Source organism: Lacerta agilis, chromosome 4 (genome assembly GCF_009819535.1).
Source record: "Lacerta agilis isolate rLacAgi1 chromosome 4, rLacAgi1.pri, whole genome shotgun sequence".
Taxonomy (NCBI): domain Eukaryota; kingdom Metazoa; phylum Chordata; class Lepidosauria; order Squamata; family Lacertidae; genus Lacerta; species Lacerta agilis.
In genome coordinates, this window is record NC_046315.1 from 76,774,729 (window position 1) to 76,792,474 (window position 17,746).

General features: G+C 39.1%; 1 protein-coding gene across 3 annotated transcripts in view; it reads left to right on the forward strand.

Annotated features, from left to right (window-relative positions):
* TUBGCP3 (tubulin gamma complex associated protein 3) overlaps positions 1–17,486 on the forward strand; it is a 54,061-nt gene extending 36,575 nt beyond the window's left edge. For 2 of the 3 annotated variants that reach the window (XM_033147754.1, XM_033147756.1), the window contains 8 exons: positions 2,915–3,050; positions 4,581–4,649; positions 7,142–7,277; positions 14,274–14,362; positions 14,522–14,653; positions 15,019–15,159; positions 15,708–15,824; positions 16,405–17,486. In XM_033147754.1, coding sequence (XP_033003645.1) covers positions 2,915–3,050; positions 4,581–4,649; positions 7,142–7,277; positions 14,274–14,362; positions 14,522–14,653; positions 15,019–15,159; positions 15,708–15,824; positions 16,405–16,563 — 979 coding nt within the window. In that variant the 3' untranslated portion in view covers positions 16,564–17,486. The remainder of the gene's footprint in view (positions 1–2,914; positions 3,051–4,580; positions 4,650–7,141; positions 7,278–14,273; positions 14,363–14,521; positions 14,654–15,018; positions 15,160–15,707; positions 15,825–16,404) is intronic. The other variant, XM_033147755.1, reaches the window with a different exon arrangement.
* The last annotated feature ends 260 nt before the right edge of the window (positions 17,487–17,746 follow it).

Genomic DNA, 17,746 nt, shown 5'->3' on the forward strand with positions numbered 1-17,746 from the left:
TAATAGCACAAAACCTTTCAGTTTTTCAGTATTTCAATGTGCAGGTGACTAAGTACACCCAAGGGAGATGGCTCAGTCAGTAGAGCATGAGACTCTTAATATCAGGGTTGTGGATTCAAGCCCCACGTTGGGCAAAACTTTCTTGCATTCCATCTCTACAATTCTACGATTGCTGGAAATATTTTTGCTCTTTGCAGAGCAGTCATTCTAGTTTTTATGTTCATTGTGTGTGAGCATGGCAACAGCATGTCTGACTTGCATCTTCTATGTGCCTGACCTCCCATCTGTTGGGTGAACGTGTGCATAGTGTTCAGCTCCAGTTGCATTTTTAGAGTCTTGTGTGCATACGTTTGATGTTGTGTCACAGTTGCGGTGTCCCTCCCCAACCCCACAAACAACATCTACAGAGTTTATCTATAGAATAGGCTAAAGCCGATGAAGGGCAGGGCTATAGACTACCAGTGGGTATCTCATTTTGTGTGTGCTGGCCTGTTTGTTGGAGAGATAATGGGTTGCGCCCACTGTTCTGGAGAAACAGTAGCAAAACCATAGACTTAAAGTTGGTACTTTGCATTACTGTACAACCCCCAACCTTCGGCTTTTCCAGTTCTCTTTGTCTCATTCCACCTATAGGCTAATCTAGAAGTACTAGGAACCCAAATTCAGATTCGCTTGGGCTTTAACTATTCAGTAGCTGCTGACACTGAATAACATTCTGATCAGCAGAAAGTGAAGACTGACCTTTGATGAACGTATCAAAATATATTCATCTTAAATGTGCACTTAAATCTACAGCTATTAAACTTAGATCCTGTACTTAATGCCAAACTCCCACATCTGCCTCCCTTGGTGCCAGTATTTTTTAAAAGCATATTGGGTTTTCCCTTAGGATGGGGTTTTTAAAGTATAAAGGCAGGCTTCCTGCATGTCGTCGCATTCCTTTCCCCCACCATAATGCTGATTTTTCATTACAAAAGAGTCCATTTACTTGCCAGACATCAAAGAGATGTCTGTTTGTCCAAGAGCTGAATTGATGTAGCATCTCTACACTAAAGTGCAGCAGCATAATGATGAGACGTGAAATCAGTACGCTTTGGTGCGTCAAGCAGCGAAGGGGCATGTTTTAGTGCAAAGAAATATCTTTTGACATGGAAGTTTAAATTTACTGTTTCAAGTTTATCGAGAACATTAGCTTAGAATCCTCCATTTTCTTTGGTGATAGAATTTAAACTGAAATGCCCAAATTACTTGTTAGAATTTGGAGAGATTCTGCTTTAATTTTATTACTCTTTTAAAATGCTTTTAGAACAGTGTTTTTCAACCTTTTTTGGGCAAAGGCACACTTGCTTCATGAAAAAAATCACGAGGCACACCACCATTAGAAAATGTTAAAAAATTTAACTCTGTGCCCATATTGACTATATATAAAGTAATTTTTCAATTTTTCCCACGGCACACCAGGCAACATCTCGCGGCACACTAGTGTGCCGTGGAACAGTGGTTGAAAAACACTGTTTTAGAACTTAGGGTTGTTGACCAAATCTTGACATTGTTACTGCAGTTTTTGGTCTAAACAGTGGTTGTTTCTCAAATATGCAGACAGAGGCGATTGTTCTGAAACTAAAGCCACTTTCCTATCAATGCTCCCTGAAGCTAAATAAATAAATAAATCCCTCCCCATCTGGCTGGGTTTCCCCAGCTACTCTGGGCGGCTTCCAACAGAATATTAAAATGCAATAGTCTATTAAACATTAAAAGCTTTCCTAAACAGGGCTGCCTTCAGATGTCTTCTAAAAGTCTGGTAGTTGTTTTTCTCTTTGACATCTGGTTGGAGGGCTTTCCGCAGCTTAACCTTCTTCTTTCCCCACCCCAAGTTTAGTTATCAGCATTTGCACAAAACCCTGTCAGCTTGATTATAGGATTATGGGAAGTTCTTTAAATAAGAAAACTAATTTTTTTTAAAAAAATTTGGTTGCCTCCTATCCAAAAGGATATTACTGAATAGAAAAACCATGATGGACTTGAGTACAGTGGCACCTTGGTTCTCAAATTTAATCCATTCTGGGAGTCTGTTTGACTCCCGAAACCATTCAAAAACCAAGGCGCGGGTTCCGATTGGCTGCAGGAACTTCCTGCACTCATTTGGAAGCCTTGGAAGCCGTGTCAGATGTTCGGCTTCTGAAAAACGTTTGCAAACCGGAACACTCATTTCTGGGTGTGCAGTGTTTGGGAGCTGATTTTTTTCGGGAGCCAAGCCATTCAACTACCAAGGTACCACTGTACTACTGAGTTGAATGAGTTGTGACATAGTAGTCTGGTGAGGAATCCTCCAGAGTTGCTTGCAAGTCTAATAACCCGCCTCTTCCAAATCTGAAAAACATAGGAACATATGACTTAGGAAGATGCTTTATATACCATGTCAGGCCATGTGTCCATCTAGCTCAGTGTTTCCTACCCGGACTGTCAGTGTCTCTCCAGGGTTTCTGAGACGGGGCATTCTCATCCCTACCTGGAATGCTGAGGATTGAATCTGGCAAGGCAGATGCTCCAGCACTGAGCAGCTGCCAGTGCCCTGAAAAGTTTTGTGAACTGACTCTGTTTTAGAAGGTTGCTAAGGGGTGTGCAGCTGTAGCTGAAGTGTCATACTGGTCCCTGGCTCGTAGGAGCACAGGTATATCGTGCAGGGTAATTTTTGTGTGTGGAAATCCTCAGCTTAAATACTTGTAATTACACACACACACACACACACACACACAAATTGATAGTTCACTGTTCGGAAAGGATAATCTGTTTACTATTGTGTGGGCTCAAAATATATTGCATAGTTAGTCCATTGTGCCTGCAGCTAAATGACAACTGGGCTATTACGTAAATTGTGTATCTTTCCATTTATCTCCTTTTATTATTATTTTAGGCCAGAGCTTGCGAGACCAGCTACCACTTTGTATCAGCATAATCTGACAGGAATCCTGGAAACAGCTGTCAGGGCAACAAATGCACAGTTTGATAACCCTGAGATCCTCAAACGCTTGGATGTCAGACTTTTGGAGGTACTTTAAAACAACAACAACAACAACAACAAAAAACCACTTTAGCATTTTACTAGACTATTGGTTTGTTTTAAAAAAAATTTAATTGCTAAAATGGCATCTGAAGTCAGCATTGGAAAATAGCATTGTCTTGTCTTGAATGCAAAATCTGATTTTCTCATCTGTCAGTGTAGTTCTTAACTATTATTTCTCTGAAAAGGAGCTTTGGTTATTTATTTATTTATTTATTTATTTGTTTTGTTTATGGCATTTGAGTGCCGCTCCACAATACAAGGCTTTCTGCGCAGTTTACAACGGTAACAGTGTGCTCTTTTGTCAGTTATAGATTACACTTATAGCTATGTGTGTTTATAAAAATTAAGGCTACATTCCAGTTTTGTTTTATTTATTTATTTAAGATCATTGTTAAAAACCCTGCTCTTCAACCGAAAAAAGGCTCCCAGAACCGCTTACAAATGTCTGTGATATGACTGTTCCTGTCCTCAAGCTTACAATCTAAAAGACATGACACAAAAGGAAAGGGGGCTGTGTTGGAGAAGGGGAAAAGCAAACTCGGGCACTTTATCTTTGTTACAGAGTTCTTGTAAATGACTAGGTAGAATGGAAAGATTTCAAGAAGAGAAGGAGTCAGGCATTGCTCATTAAGAAAGCAGATGAAGAGGCCCGGCCGTTCCCTATGTGTCCCTTGCCCATAGCCTGATGGAATAGCTGCTGATGGCAGTTGAGGAAGGAGCTTGGATGTAGCCCCTCTTTCAATTAAACTGATGGAGAGTTCTTTCACTCTAATCTCTTTCCATCTATAGCCTGGTGGAATGTCTGCTGATCAATATAGGTTCAGCACACCTAAGCCGCCTTATTTCAGGGGTCAGAAGTTTGCTTAACTCTAGATTGTAGTGATAGTGCCACTGAACTTACCCTGATGCAGTCCTTTTAAGGATGTGCTGAGGTGTTGTACTATCCCACTTAGTACTAGGGAGGACATGGTTCTCTCATGTTTATGTGTGCTTCTCCCTGCTGACCTGGATATACAATGACAACACAGTGGTACCTCGGTTTAAGAACAGACCTGTTTATGAACTATTTGGTTTACAAACTCCGCAAAACCGGAAATAGTGTCCCAGTTTGAAAACTTTACCTCAGTCTGAGAACGGAATCTGAACAGTGGAAGGTCACTGGCGGCAGGAGGACTCATTAGGGAAAGCGTGCCTCAGTTTAATAAAGGTTTTGGTTTAAGAACAGACTTCTGAAACAGATTAAGTTCGTAAACCGAGGTACCACTTTACCTAGAAAGGGTTTCTGCGGGAGCTCCCATACCCTGTGTGCTGATAAACATGGTATCTCCCAATTTCAAACTTGCATCCTGTGCCTAATAAGAAAGTATGGGGGGGGGTCCCTCCCGGGGGGTCCCTCCCATCCATTTTTGATTGAGTAATGCAGAACAGGGTAATTCCTAACAGCTAAATAACTATTGGAAAACAGCTAAATAACAATGTATATGATTTGGTTAAATGCTGATTTATTTTTTTTAAGGTCTCTCCTGGTGATACTGGTTGGGATGTTTTCAGCTTAGACTATCATGTTGACGGACCGATTGCAACAGTAAGGATATATCTATATTTCTATATCTCTAGCTCTATATCTACAGGTGAAACTCGAAAAATTTGAATATCGTGGAAAAGTCCATTTATGTAAGCAATTGTTTTCATTAGCTACTGGAATTTAATATATGAGATAGACTCATGACATGCAAAGCGAGATATGTCAAGCCTTTGTTATAATTGTGATGATTATGGCGTACAGCTGATGAAAACCCCAAAGTTGGAAATGTTAATTTGGGGTTCTCATAAAGGCTTGACATATCTCACTTTGCATGTCATGAGTCTATCTCAAATATTAGTTTCACCCTTTAAGTTGAATTGAAAGAAATGAACCTTTCCACGATATTCTAATTTTTTGAGTTTCACCTGTATATCTATCGCAGTTTGTCAATTTTCACCTCCACCCCCACTTACTTCACTTAAATACTTTGTTACTAAAATAGCCTTTGTACTTTTAGCATTGCATGATTAAAGAGACTGCTTGGTATCTTGGATGTACCCATTGTATTAAGAGTACAGCCAAACTCTCAATTTTCCTAAATTATTAATGAGTGTTAAAATGCTACATTTTAAGACTTTCATTATTTGAAATAAATAATTCATTTGTTCTGTCGGAGATTTTTAGAAAGTACTTAATAAATGGATTTTCATTTTCATCCATTATTCTGAAACTGTAGCAACTAATTTGGGATAATTTGCAAGAACTGTAAGATGTATTTTAGGGGAACCTATTTGTACTCTTTAAATAAAATCTGATGTGTAGTATTCATTAAAACAGATGAGAAAATAGCAGCACTATTGTTCAGAATGCTTTTACTATATGTAAAGAATAGCATTGCTTTCTGAACAAGGTGTCAGAAGTGAGAGTTTGACCAGCAAGGTATGTATAGTTTAGTGAAAGGAAGATAATATCTCACTTTCCTAATTTGTTAATCCATTTTTTCATGTTCTGATTTTCCTCTGTAGATTGTAAGTAGTTGCAGGGCTGTGCAACCAATTTCTTTATATTTAGGATATTGTTAACTGTTTGATATCTTTTTTTTAAAAAAAAACAACCCACAGCAATCCATCTTTGGTAAAGAAGAAAAATGTGGTGGAAGGCATTCCTAACATTGTAAAGCTGTTGTATATAAAATAGCAAGCTTTAATGCAACTATATAAACAATAGAATTTGAACCTGTAAAGAATGTAGACTTGTAGTACCTTAGCCATGGATTGACTGATTGTTCCTGGGCAAGTTATACTCTCAGCCATAATTTTCCATGCATTTTTGGTAAGCCATTAAGAAAATTCCGAACACTAGGTTTCAATACATAAGAGTTTGTGCCAGTTAGGATCATGGGATGTGCCTTTGATCCTTGATGCTGTGTAGCTCCTAGCTTCTCCTGTGTAGTCAGGTGGAGGGGAGGAAATCTAGTGGTTCTTGCTTTCTGTTCCAAAATTAATTCAATGCCCAGTTGATCAGATCTGAAATACCTCCCTAATTTTAACATGCCCTTTCTTTTTAATTTCCTGTGTTTTCAGAGGGAAAAGATATCGTAAATGAGGCAGTGACATTCACAAGGAGGAGTGTTGCATTTCAGGATTTTTTAAAGCATTGCTATTTTAGGGCAGCGAGGATCAAGCAAAAGGAGGATCTAGTTGAGCTTGCGCCCAACAGCTGTATCTCAACCACCTGCCATATTCTCCCATCAGTAAACCCATGGTCAGGTTCAGTTTTTAAACCTGAATTATTTCTAGACATGGAGGGGAGAGATTTTGTGGCTCTCTTCCTCACCTACTCTCCATCCAATTTGAATGAGACCTGGGGCTGTCATACAATGGCTGCCCGATGTGAGTCTAAGGACAATGGCAGCAGGTGTGGTCTGTCTGTGTACCCATTGTCTGTGTGTATGATGAAAGGTTTGCACAGTCCCCTATGCACATAGACTCCAACATGTGTAGGCAGAGTTGGGTTGAGAATTGTGCAAACAGAAGCGTTTCTTCTTCTATTTTTACATTTTTATCTCACCTTTCCTCCAAGAAGCTCAAAGTGGCATACAAGGTTCTCCATATCCCCACTTTATGCTCACATTGACCTGGTGTAGATAGGTTAGGTGACTGGCCTAAGGTCACTCAGAGAGCTTCATGACTGATTCAAAGCTTCGTCTCCCAGGTCCTAGTCTAACACTCTTACCACCACACAACACAGGCTTTAAATGCTGCCCAGATACCTTAACTAGTAATATTAGAGATTGAATCTGGGACTTTAAATATGGAACACTTTTTTTCTACCTCTGTCACATTGGCTCACACAGAAGTCCTTGTATGCCAGAATGGACTTCCCATGACTTTTGATGGACTGGGCCTTGCTTAAATCTTGTTGTAAATCTCTTAACTTCAAGTGTCAGATGGTTGCTCTGCAAAGCTATCCAGAGACACTGGAAGCAAGTAAAGCAGCAGTATTAAAGGCACTTAACGCACTTTAAATCTCTGTATTGATCATATTTGCAGGTATTCACCCGTGAGTGCATGAGCCACTATCTGAGGGTGTTCAACTTCTTGTGGAGGGCAAAACGGATGGAATATATTCTCACAGACATATGGAAAGGACATATGTGTAATGCAAAGCTTCTGAAAAATATGCCAGGTAAGGGAGTAACCAACCCTATTATGGCAAAATTACACAAACAATTGTTTTCAGACCAAACCTCCTTTATAGGTTGCTTTGTATGAGAGAGAAATTTATTCGTACTGCTGAAGTCTCTCCAAATTTCAGAAGGTTTCCTGCAAGGGCAGATGTTATGTTTTTTTAGGGTGGTTTGTTTTAAGTTAACAATAAATTTCCACTGGTTTTTTGTGATCCTGGTAATAAAACTGCCAGATTGCACACAAATAGGATAGGGGCTTTTGTTCTGGGCTCCTAAAAAGTTGATGGTTCTTTGTAAGCCACTTATGTTCTTTGTAAACCGCTCAGAGGTCTTCATTCGAGTAAGTATATTGCTTTTGGTAAATAAATAAATATCAGGGGGAGAAAACAAAATAGGATTTGCTTTCTGGGTAAAGAGTTTTCCTCTGATAACAAGCTTGACATGTTGGTCACAAGAGAGGTCACCCTCTGCCCACTCTCATATTTGCTCTCCCTTTCCCCATCACTCCATCATGGTGAGATTAGAGACATTGCTTTAGCTTTTAGCAGACATTTTCAGAATTCTTTTGTCATCTGGATCGCCATTGTTCCACAAAGCACCAGCCACTTCAACTTGTGCTGTTCCATACAGATTCCACTTTTGCCTTCGATACACCTAAAATTCCTCTTCAGCTCAGGATTTGGGATTTGTCCAAATCCAGTGCACAACCCTAAAGTTTATTACATGGACACACATAATATTACGTGGAAAGCATAATGTTAATGCAGCAACCACCCATTTGCCTTCGTACATATCCCATAGGTATATGCAGTAGGCAGCCAGGTATCAGGTAAGCTGGGGAATCATGGCCAATGTGCAGTTGGTGGTGCTGAAAAACACATGCTTGGCACAATGTAATGTTGCAATGGCCCACAAACGTTTGGTGGGGTATTGAGGCAAACAAACTTGTGTCTTTTATTCTATTACTGACTTGTAATTTGACTTCATTTCCTCTGTAGACCAAGAGCAGCTAGCGTGTTAGGGTGTGTAGGGCCACACAATCCTATGCATGTTTACTCAGAAGTAAATCACGTTGTATTTCATGGTGTTATTTCCTACTTAATGTGTGTTTTGGGATTATGACCTGCATAAAAAGTTCTGAATTCAAATTTCACCTTGATCATGAACATATCTGAGCTCCTTTCCCTTAATGCAATATGAGGATAACCATCTACAGTGGTGCCTCGCAAGACGAAATTAATTCGTTCCGTGGAGCCCCTAGTTCAGGCCCTTGTTAGCCTGTTGGGTAAATCCAGCTGTGGTCAAGACAGTTGTATCCATTATCAAGAAAAATTAAATCAAGAGAGCATGGTTAGCTACAGATATTCCTGATTCTTCTGGAACCTTTGAATAGACTTCCTGAATGGAGCTCACAATTTGAGAAGAAGAAGAAGAAGAGTTTGGATTTGATATCCCGCTTTATCCCTACCTGAAGGAGTCTCAAAGCGGCTCACATTCTCCTTTCCCTTCCTCCCCCACAACAAACACTCTGTGAGGTGAGTGGGGCTGAGAGACTTCAAATAAGTGTGACTAGCCCAAGGTCACCCAGCAGCTGCATGTGGAGGAGCGGAGACGCAAACCCGGTTCACCAGATTATGAGTCTACCGCTCTTAACCACTACACCACACTGGCTCTCCCTCTGTTCTAGCTGAAAGGCTTCAATAAATGAGATTAATGACCTACATATAACTCAGAATGCTTTTCAGTCCACCTTTCCAATAAATTAGGCAGCAAACTACCTAGTTGTTTGCTCATGACTGTGGTTGGTGGATCAAAAGTTTGTGTGGTCAGGGGCAAAAGGACACTGCTCCTGAATATCTGCAAATACTCCCTGGTCTATGTGGCCAGGTGCCCATGTCTGGTTCAGTGGGCATGGGGTAGCTGAAAGAGTTGTTGCTTATTTTCAAAGCCATTGGCTCATTTCTTCCCCTTCTTTTCTCTTAGCTTGGCTGTACTCTCTCTGTTTTGTTTTTGAGGCTAAGCAGTATGCATTTGTGGGCTGTTGTGTGACTGGAAAATATTATTATGTAGTGAGTATATTTTCTATAATGAAAGAGTTTCAGGGGGAAGTCTGTTTACTAAGATTTTTTTTTAAACAACAACACAGTTCTGCAGGTTTAATAAGGATGATGAAATTTTTGAAATAGCCTTGAGGGGGCAATAGAGCATTACAGTTCTTTATTGACCAGTGCCTTTCTCAGCTCCAGAACTCTTGTCCATGCTTGCAGAGTACTGATGTGTGTATTGCCATTTGTGATACTAAACTGAATTAGTCTTTAGACTAAATGGGTTAAGCCCTGCTTTGGCATAGAATTATATGTATTTTCTTGCTTTTGTGAATGGGATTTTATGCACATCACATTCTGGGTTTGTTTGTTTTCTGGGCATTGTTAGTCACTTTGGATTTCCAGTAGGTTGGTATACAAATGTTTTAATTAATATATAAATAAGAATCAAACCAGGGAGATGGAAAGTTCTTTGTGAGTGACTGCCAGAATTGAATATGCAGTGGAGACCTGGTAAAGCTAGCATTCGTTATCAACTGCAGCTGCTGGAAATCATGCAAGGTTTTGAATCATGCATGACTCTTTAGGCAAAGATTTTCACATGTTATGTCTAGGAAAGAATTCAGTCAAGATATAAAGCGAAGAATGTTAGCAATCCAGAATGCATGCCTGTAGCCCATCATTGTCTTTAAAGTGAGTACAAACTAAAAAATGAATTGTTCAAGTATAGAGAGCAAAAAATTCTAAGGAAACGTGGAATGTTTGTTATGACAGATACAAGTGTATAAAATAGCATCTTTGGCCTCTAGTCACTTTCTGGACAGTGCCAAGTGTGGAAAATATGGAAGTCCAAATTTTCACCTAGAATTACCTCCCTCCCTCCCGTCTTTCTAGGCTGAAATTCTCTACCCACCTTTCTGGGAGTAAGCCCTGTTGAACTCAGAGGGACAAACATATAGATACATATGAAATTGTGCAGTAAGAAAATAAAATCTAGCAGGTAAACATACTGAAAACATGACAAAAAGAAGGGCATTCTAGTTGTTTGTTGGTTGTTCTGGATAATTCCAATGAATTGTTAACTAGAATGATATGTGAGGTAAAGGCTCCTGTGTTACATACCCCTGTAGTTTTGCAAATAATAAACCATTATCAACCAGTGATCTGTTAAGACTCAAACCTCTAGAGATTTTATGGAGAGTTATTATATGGCAATCATGAGTTAGGAGTTCTACGGGCTCAATCTCCTTGTTGCATCAGTTGTTATATAAACTTGGCTACAAAGAATACAAACTTTGTTATATAAACTTGGGCTACAAAGCAGAGCAGGTACAGAGAGCTTTTTGGAGGCCAGGGTTTTAGGTGAAATTCTTCTGCTAGTATGAGAAAATGCATCTAAATGTCCGGGCCTAGCACTGTTGGGAGAGTTTATTTAAAATGAGAGAATAATACCCAGTCCCAGTGAAAAGTTTTATTTGCAGCAAATTTACTGTAAACTGTTGGCATGGTTGTTAGGAAAATGTATTTATACATGTGTTGCGGCTGCCCTCACTTGACAGACTCTTGGGATGCAATCCTAAATTAATTGGAGAATATATCAAAACAGAAGTCCTTAACTCTTCTCATGTAACGCTTCTTTGTGCATACAGGGAATGTAAACCCCTTAAGAGTCGCTGAAAATTGCTAGAATTTCTATTGTTAGCAGCCAAGAAGGTGATTCCCAGCCAGGCATTTGGAAAGCTAAAACAATCCATTTAGTGAACAATTGGCTCTCCGAAATCAGTAATGGGGAAATGTTTTTACCAGTTAAAAGTTGCAACTTTTATCATTGTTCTTGTTTTATCTGTAATGTGGGGTTTTTTTATCTGCAGTGTTCACTTTTTAGGCAGTATTGCTCTTTAAGTGGGATCTTTAGCATAAGACCAAGAGGAGGTCATGAAACCCCACTGAAGAATAGAAATAAACCTTGGAGCTGAACATGCTTTTACACTCACTACTTGGTGGTGCTACTGGTTGTTTGTCTTGCACACTTGAGTCCACATACGATTCCTTCCTTCTGGGTTTTGTGGCTGTTTCTTTCTTTCCCATATGCGCTGCAAATTTTACATACCGGTATGTGTTATCTGAGAGCGCAGGAATATAAAACACGGTAAAGAATGGTTTGGCCTTTCTATGTCACAGGTAGGTTGTGGCACACAGGTGGGTTTCGTAGCATGCTGTGCAAACAGGGAAGCTTTGGCATGGCCTTATCTCCTCTTGAAGCTTGTTCCACACTTGAGTACCCTTGACTGACAATGCCTTATCTCCTTTCCCCACAAAGTTTGGCCTAAGCATTTTAGTGACTCTCTCCCAAAAGAGAGTTGTAATCTCTGCGGATCATGCATTGGAAAGGCAGGTTCTTATCTTCCAATGATGAACATAAATAGTCACTGGAAAGTAAACCACCAGGCAGGACTCCCATTATATGATAGTCACATATCTATGTTAATTCACAGCAGGGTGGATCAGGAGTTAGAATATTGGCCTGGGTCACGCATGAAAACCCCTGTATAACCATGGAGTTATTAGTGGCCTTGGGTAAGAATGTCTGCCATTGATTAAAGAGAATGGCACTGTCATATTTTATTCTCCTTTTTAACAAACAAGATGGAATGAGAAGTTAAGTGCTAAGGTATATAAAGGAGAGGCATAAGTAGGGATTCATGTTCGAACTGAAGTAACTCATTGTGATTGTTTTTCTGAACATTATTCTTGGAATTCACCTAGACATTCTGGTTCCACAGCACCTTTTAGAAGAGAGTTGGACCAAGGGAAAAAAATAGGCAAATGCTTTAGTATAAGAAAAATGACGAAGATCCATCATAACTGACCTTCAGTTCAGAATATGCAATCTGTGTGATACTTCCTTTTCTGTGGCTTTTCTAGAAATACTTGTTGAACGCAATTCAGGATTTCTCATAGGCTGTTGTTGCCGTAACCTTCACCTTGGTATCACCTAGTCAATTTCCCCAATAGCTGTAGTCACTATTTTGACGGTTACTGTTTGCAGATCATACTAATAAGCATGCAGACTGATCCTAAGCTTGTTAACTCAGAAGTAAGCCTTGTTGTGTTTAATGGCTCTAACTTCTATATTAAGATTATATCCCTAGTTTAGAGATATTGACAACATGATCCAAACCCAAATTTCATGGGGATGAGAGAGTTTGAGCTCAGCAGATTTGGGAGTTTCCCATGGGCTATACGTTCTTCACCTCAGCTGAGCCATACATAACACTAGCATTAAGTCCTTTACCCTGGTTCAGCCAGCAGAGCTTACAGTGATATAAGTCTCAAAAAGAGTGGGGCAAGGAGAGATGTGAACCTATTCCAAACCTTGTGGTCATGTGATCTGGGACCCAATCCTCATCCAGTAGTATCCCCTTCCAGAGACTGCTGAACTGAGTTTGGAATAGGGATAATTCATGCCTGCCTAGGATATTCCAGTTGAGGGACCCAGGTGGTGCTGTGTGTTAAACCACAGAGCCTAGGGCTTGCTGATCAGAAGGTGGTCCCTGCTCCTGCCAACCTAGCAGTTTGAAAGCATGTCAAAGTGCAAGTAGATAAATAGGAAGGTAAACGGCGTTTCCATGCGCTACTCTGGTTCGCCAGAAGTGGCTTGCCATGCTGGCCACATGCCCCGGAAGCTGTACGCCGGCTCCCTTGGCCAGTAATGCGAGATGAGCGCCGCAACCCCAGAGTCGGACACGACTGGACCTAATGGTCAGGGGTCCCTTTACCTTTACCTTTGGATATTCCAGCCTCTCTCTATTATTACGATTTCTCTGTTAACCAGGATTTCTTTGCTCTAGACATTTTCTAAATTATTAGGAAATATCCAGTATGAATATTCTAGGGGGAAGATTTTTTTGTTGCCCTTCATTCCATATATTTTCTGGATGTCTCTGGCCAGCAACTGGAAAAAAAATTCACAGATAGCTGCAGGTTATTCTTTCTCATGTAATTTTTGTTCTGTATAGATCTTGGCAATTTTGCTCCATATAGATCTTTGTCATCTTGGTATAGTCAATGGTTTGCTTCATTCATTCTGATGCAGTTTGCTCCTATAATCCAAGACAAAATTGGGTAGTGCTGATGTGCCTCAACCAAAATGTTGAGAGAGAAGTCTCTGAGCTTTTGAGACATTTCAGAACAAACAAGATACATTTTTGTATGATGCGTAATCATACTGTATATGGAATATTTTCATCTGCTCTGCCAGGTTACACATTCCTTCCCCAGCACACAATTTTATCTATGAGGGACTCAGTTTATTAACATTTATACTCACTGTACCATTAGTTAAATATTTTCCTAAGTAATCTTCTTTCTTGAAAGTTCCTAGTTTGTCCTTCTAAATCTCTTGTGGCAAGCCAAAGTGGGGGCTTAGGCATCTGATGTTTTACATATGTTGCTGAGAAAAATTAACCTTCTCATAATAAGAGCTCTGTTCAGGCTGCTGTGCTAGTGGATTGCCACCTATTACAGCAGTGCAAAGCAGACTTTGTTTCTCAGCCACAAAGGTCTTTTACCCATCTAATCTAATTCCTATTACAAATCTTGTTTTGTACCAGATCTCCAGAGTTTTGTCAACCTATACTATTAATTTCATTTTCTTGTTTGATCCTGCGTTATATTTTCTGTTAATATGGGAGTGTATTTATTGCAGGCAGAGGCTATCATGGCTACTCCTCTGGAAAATGCTGAACTTTTGGCCGTAAATATACTGAGATTAAAATGATGATAGTCCTTTCATTGAAAACCTGTTATCAATTTATATATGTCTTACTCCTTTCAAAGATGGGTGCAGGTAGCTGTTGTATTTCAGGTGTGTGTGTGTTAAAAAAAATATGGCTAGATGAACATTTCCATTCTGAGTTTTAATATACATATTCTTTGAATTTCTTACAGAACTTTCTGGGGTGCTGCATCAGTGTCACGTTCTGGCATCAGAAATGGTCCATTTCATTCATCAAATGCAGTATTACATTACATTTGAGGTACCCTTTAACCATCCATTTTGTTGTTTGTTTGAAGTTGGAAGAACGTTCTTATTGACGTGAGCTTAATTATGTCACAGAGGTATAGAGCAGAGAAGTTGCTATTTAAACAGTCTCTAAAACAAAGTGAATCTCGTTGCTGGGTGTTTTGTTCCATAGGTGCTTGAATGTTCCTGGGATGAACTATGGAACAAAGTGCAACAGGCTCAAGACTTGGATCACATCATTGCGGCTCATGAAGTTTTCTTAGATACAATTATATCTCGCTGTTTGCTGGACACTGACTCAAGAGTAAGTCTCATTTACCTATTTATATATAATGTAAACATTATTTCTGTAATTATTTATGCTTTTGAGAGTATTGCTGGCAATGCGCAATGGAGTTTACTCGGAGATGAATTCCACTGCGTTCAGTGACTCTTCATTGCAAGCAAAAAAAAATTTAGATTACAGCCCTGATAAATTTAATCCTTTAGGGGATGTTCTGGGACAACCTCCATACTGAAATCAATTTTTCCATGTATCCCTTTGCACTAGGAGGAGATACTAAATATAACAATCTTTCAGCAGTTTCTTATAGGCTAGCAAATCTTTGCTTTTCTTTGAACATTTCATTTTTAGAGGTTTTGTCTTCCTTTTGCAACTTTTTTTTGTAGATGCTGCTCAACCAGCTTCGAGCAGTCTTTGATCAGATTCTTGAGTTTCAAAATGCCCAAGATGCCATGTACCGTGTTGCCTTGGAGGAGTTACAGTTACGGTTGCAGTTTGAAGAAAGAAAGAGAGAGAGAGAAATTGAGGTACAAAGGAGTTTTCAGTCGCATTTTAAGCACAAGAACGGTGTGAACACAACAGGCTGCTTATGTTCAATACCAATTCAATACCCAAAAATAATCCTTCTAATATCCCCTCCTTTTCTTTGAAAGACTGAGCAAATAGGTATTTGCATAAAGTATTAATATGAAAAGCAAGTGTGTGCATGTTTACTCAAAAGTAAGTTGCACTATGCTCAATGGGGCTTCTAAGAAAGTATGCCTAGATTACACAGTACATTTAACCCAGATTGGGGTAGCCTAGAAGCTGCAATGGACAATGGGGCGGAAGCTCAAACCTTAAATCCCCCCCCCCCGTTAAAACACAAATTGAATTCTTTTTTATGTTTGGTATGTATTGTTTGTAAGAAGTTTCTTCTGTCTTAACTTCTTGGCTTATAACCGTAAGAGATCACCAACTAAATTTAAGGCACTTCCTCTTAATCAAACAAAAATTAGCGTGTGGCTTCAGATTTATTGATATGTACCTGATAATTTCTCATCTTTTTTTCTTTTTTACAATGTATATTGTTAAGGGTGAATGGGGAGTAAAAGCTTCAGAAGAGGAAGAGGAGACTAAAAGGATTAAAGAATTTCAAGATTCAATACCAAAAATGTGTTCACAGCTGCGACTACTTACCCATTTCTATCAGGTATTTTTTAAAAGAGGAATTTTTAAAATATTAACGTACTGATAGCTGGTATCTGTTTTCTGGTTTAAAGTGCATACTGTTTTAATGCGGCATGCAAGCCTGTCCAGGATTTGGAAGAAGATATTAACAATAAAAGTTATGTTATGATTACATTAGGGGATGTGACATTTGGCTTCAATAGATAAAGAACAGAGTGCATAGAGGTTGTCCCAGACATAAAAATGCCTATGTAAATGATTGCACTTGAGAGTCCGAGTTTATGCTGACCATTGCCACTGTAGGTAGACAACATTTTTACGAAGCATTCTTGCTAGAATAATTTTCATGGATTCGCTTTGTTAAAAACCGCCCCGTCAAAACTCAAGACAGGAAATTCACTAACTTTCCACCTGCTTTTATAAGGACGGGGCATTGCAGGAGCTGGCCATCTCTTGCAGTGGATCAGTTTCTACTTGTTATATATAGTGGAATTTTCAAGGTTTGCTATGGAATGGTGACATGCTTCACACCTTTATTCTATTACACACGTTCATTTGTGTGACGAATGCCTAATTTCTCTGTTTTTCTTTCTTTCTTTCAGGGCATCGTGCAGCAGTTTTTGGTATTACTGACCACCAGTTCTGATGAAAGTCTTCGATTTCTTAGCTTTAGATTGGATTTCAATGAACATTATAAAGCTAGGGAGCCCAGGCTTAGGGTTTCTTTGGGTACTAGAGGGCGGCGTAATTCACATATATAAATCTCCCTGCAATGAATGTAAACCAGGATCACAGATGTGTAACCTGTTGTTGGTTGTGGCAGTCAACTTGGCATACTAAAACCAAATGGCATGCAATAGGTGTTTGTCATTATCACAAGCAACCTGTTTTCAGTCATGTGATTGTGCAACACTTGTGCAGAAAGCAACATGGCTTATTTTTTATATTTAATGGTTGAGATTACTAAATGGGTTTAAACTGTTGCAATTTTGCTTTGGTAGTCCATTAATCAACCAGCTATATTTTGTTTGTGGCTTTTAAAGCACATTCCACCATCATTGATATTTGTCGTCAAGACATTTTATCCACATGCAGAAACACACTTGTTTCCTTTTACACAAAGCAGGGCTGTAATTTTCCATTTCAGTTTAGAAACCACTTTTGTTTTAAAACCTGCCAGTTTAAGAATCTGGCCAGAAGTCTATCTTATTTCTTTTTTCAGTGTTGTGGTGTATTGACTGTGGAGGAAAAATTAGTCACTTAAAATTACACACATTAATGTTTTCAACATTTTCAAAACTGATTTATTTTTCCAGAAATTTTTTAACTGCTTTACAGAAACAAATATTAGAGACATAACAGAAGTCCAACACAACAAATAGTAGAAATGAAATTAAAACCTCAGTGCTCTCCAGTAATGAAACATGTAAATATTAAATAGATGTGAATGAAGTATTTTGTGTTCAAATCTGATGTATTAGAAATTAATTTGGATAATGAAGACTACTTATTTCTCTTTCCTTGCCTATTTTTCCATTGTAAATATTTATATATTGCTGTCCAGATGTTAGGGGGAAACATTTTTGTAAAAAAAAAAAGTCACTATATATCATCACTCAATTATCCATTTGTTATATTCACAGGTAAAAGCTTAGAAAATAAACACAATTATCTTTCAAACTTTTTTCTGTTTCTTCTAAGTGACAAAGTGCCTGATTTAATAAAATTAATATTGAATTATAGGGCCGCCTTTTCTTTAGCTAGTCTCAATACCCATGCAGAATGTCAAGTGTACATTATGAAATGACTGAGACCAGCTTACTACAGATATTTCCTTTTCCCCTTCATCCTGCCAGGCTCTGAGGTGGGAATGGACAGCACCCTCTTGACTAAAACACGCTTGCACTGTGTCTCAGAGATGGAGATTGCTGGCTCCAGTGTCAC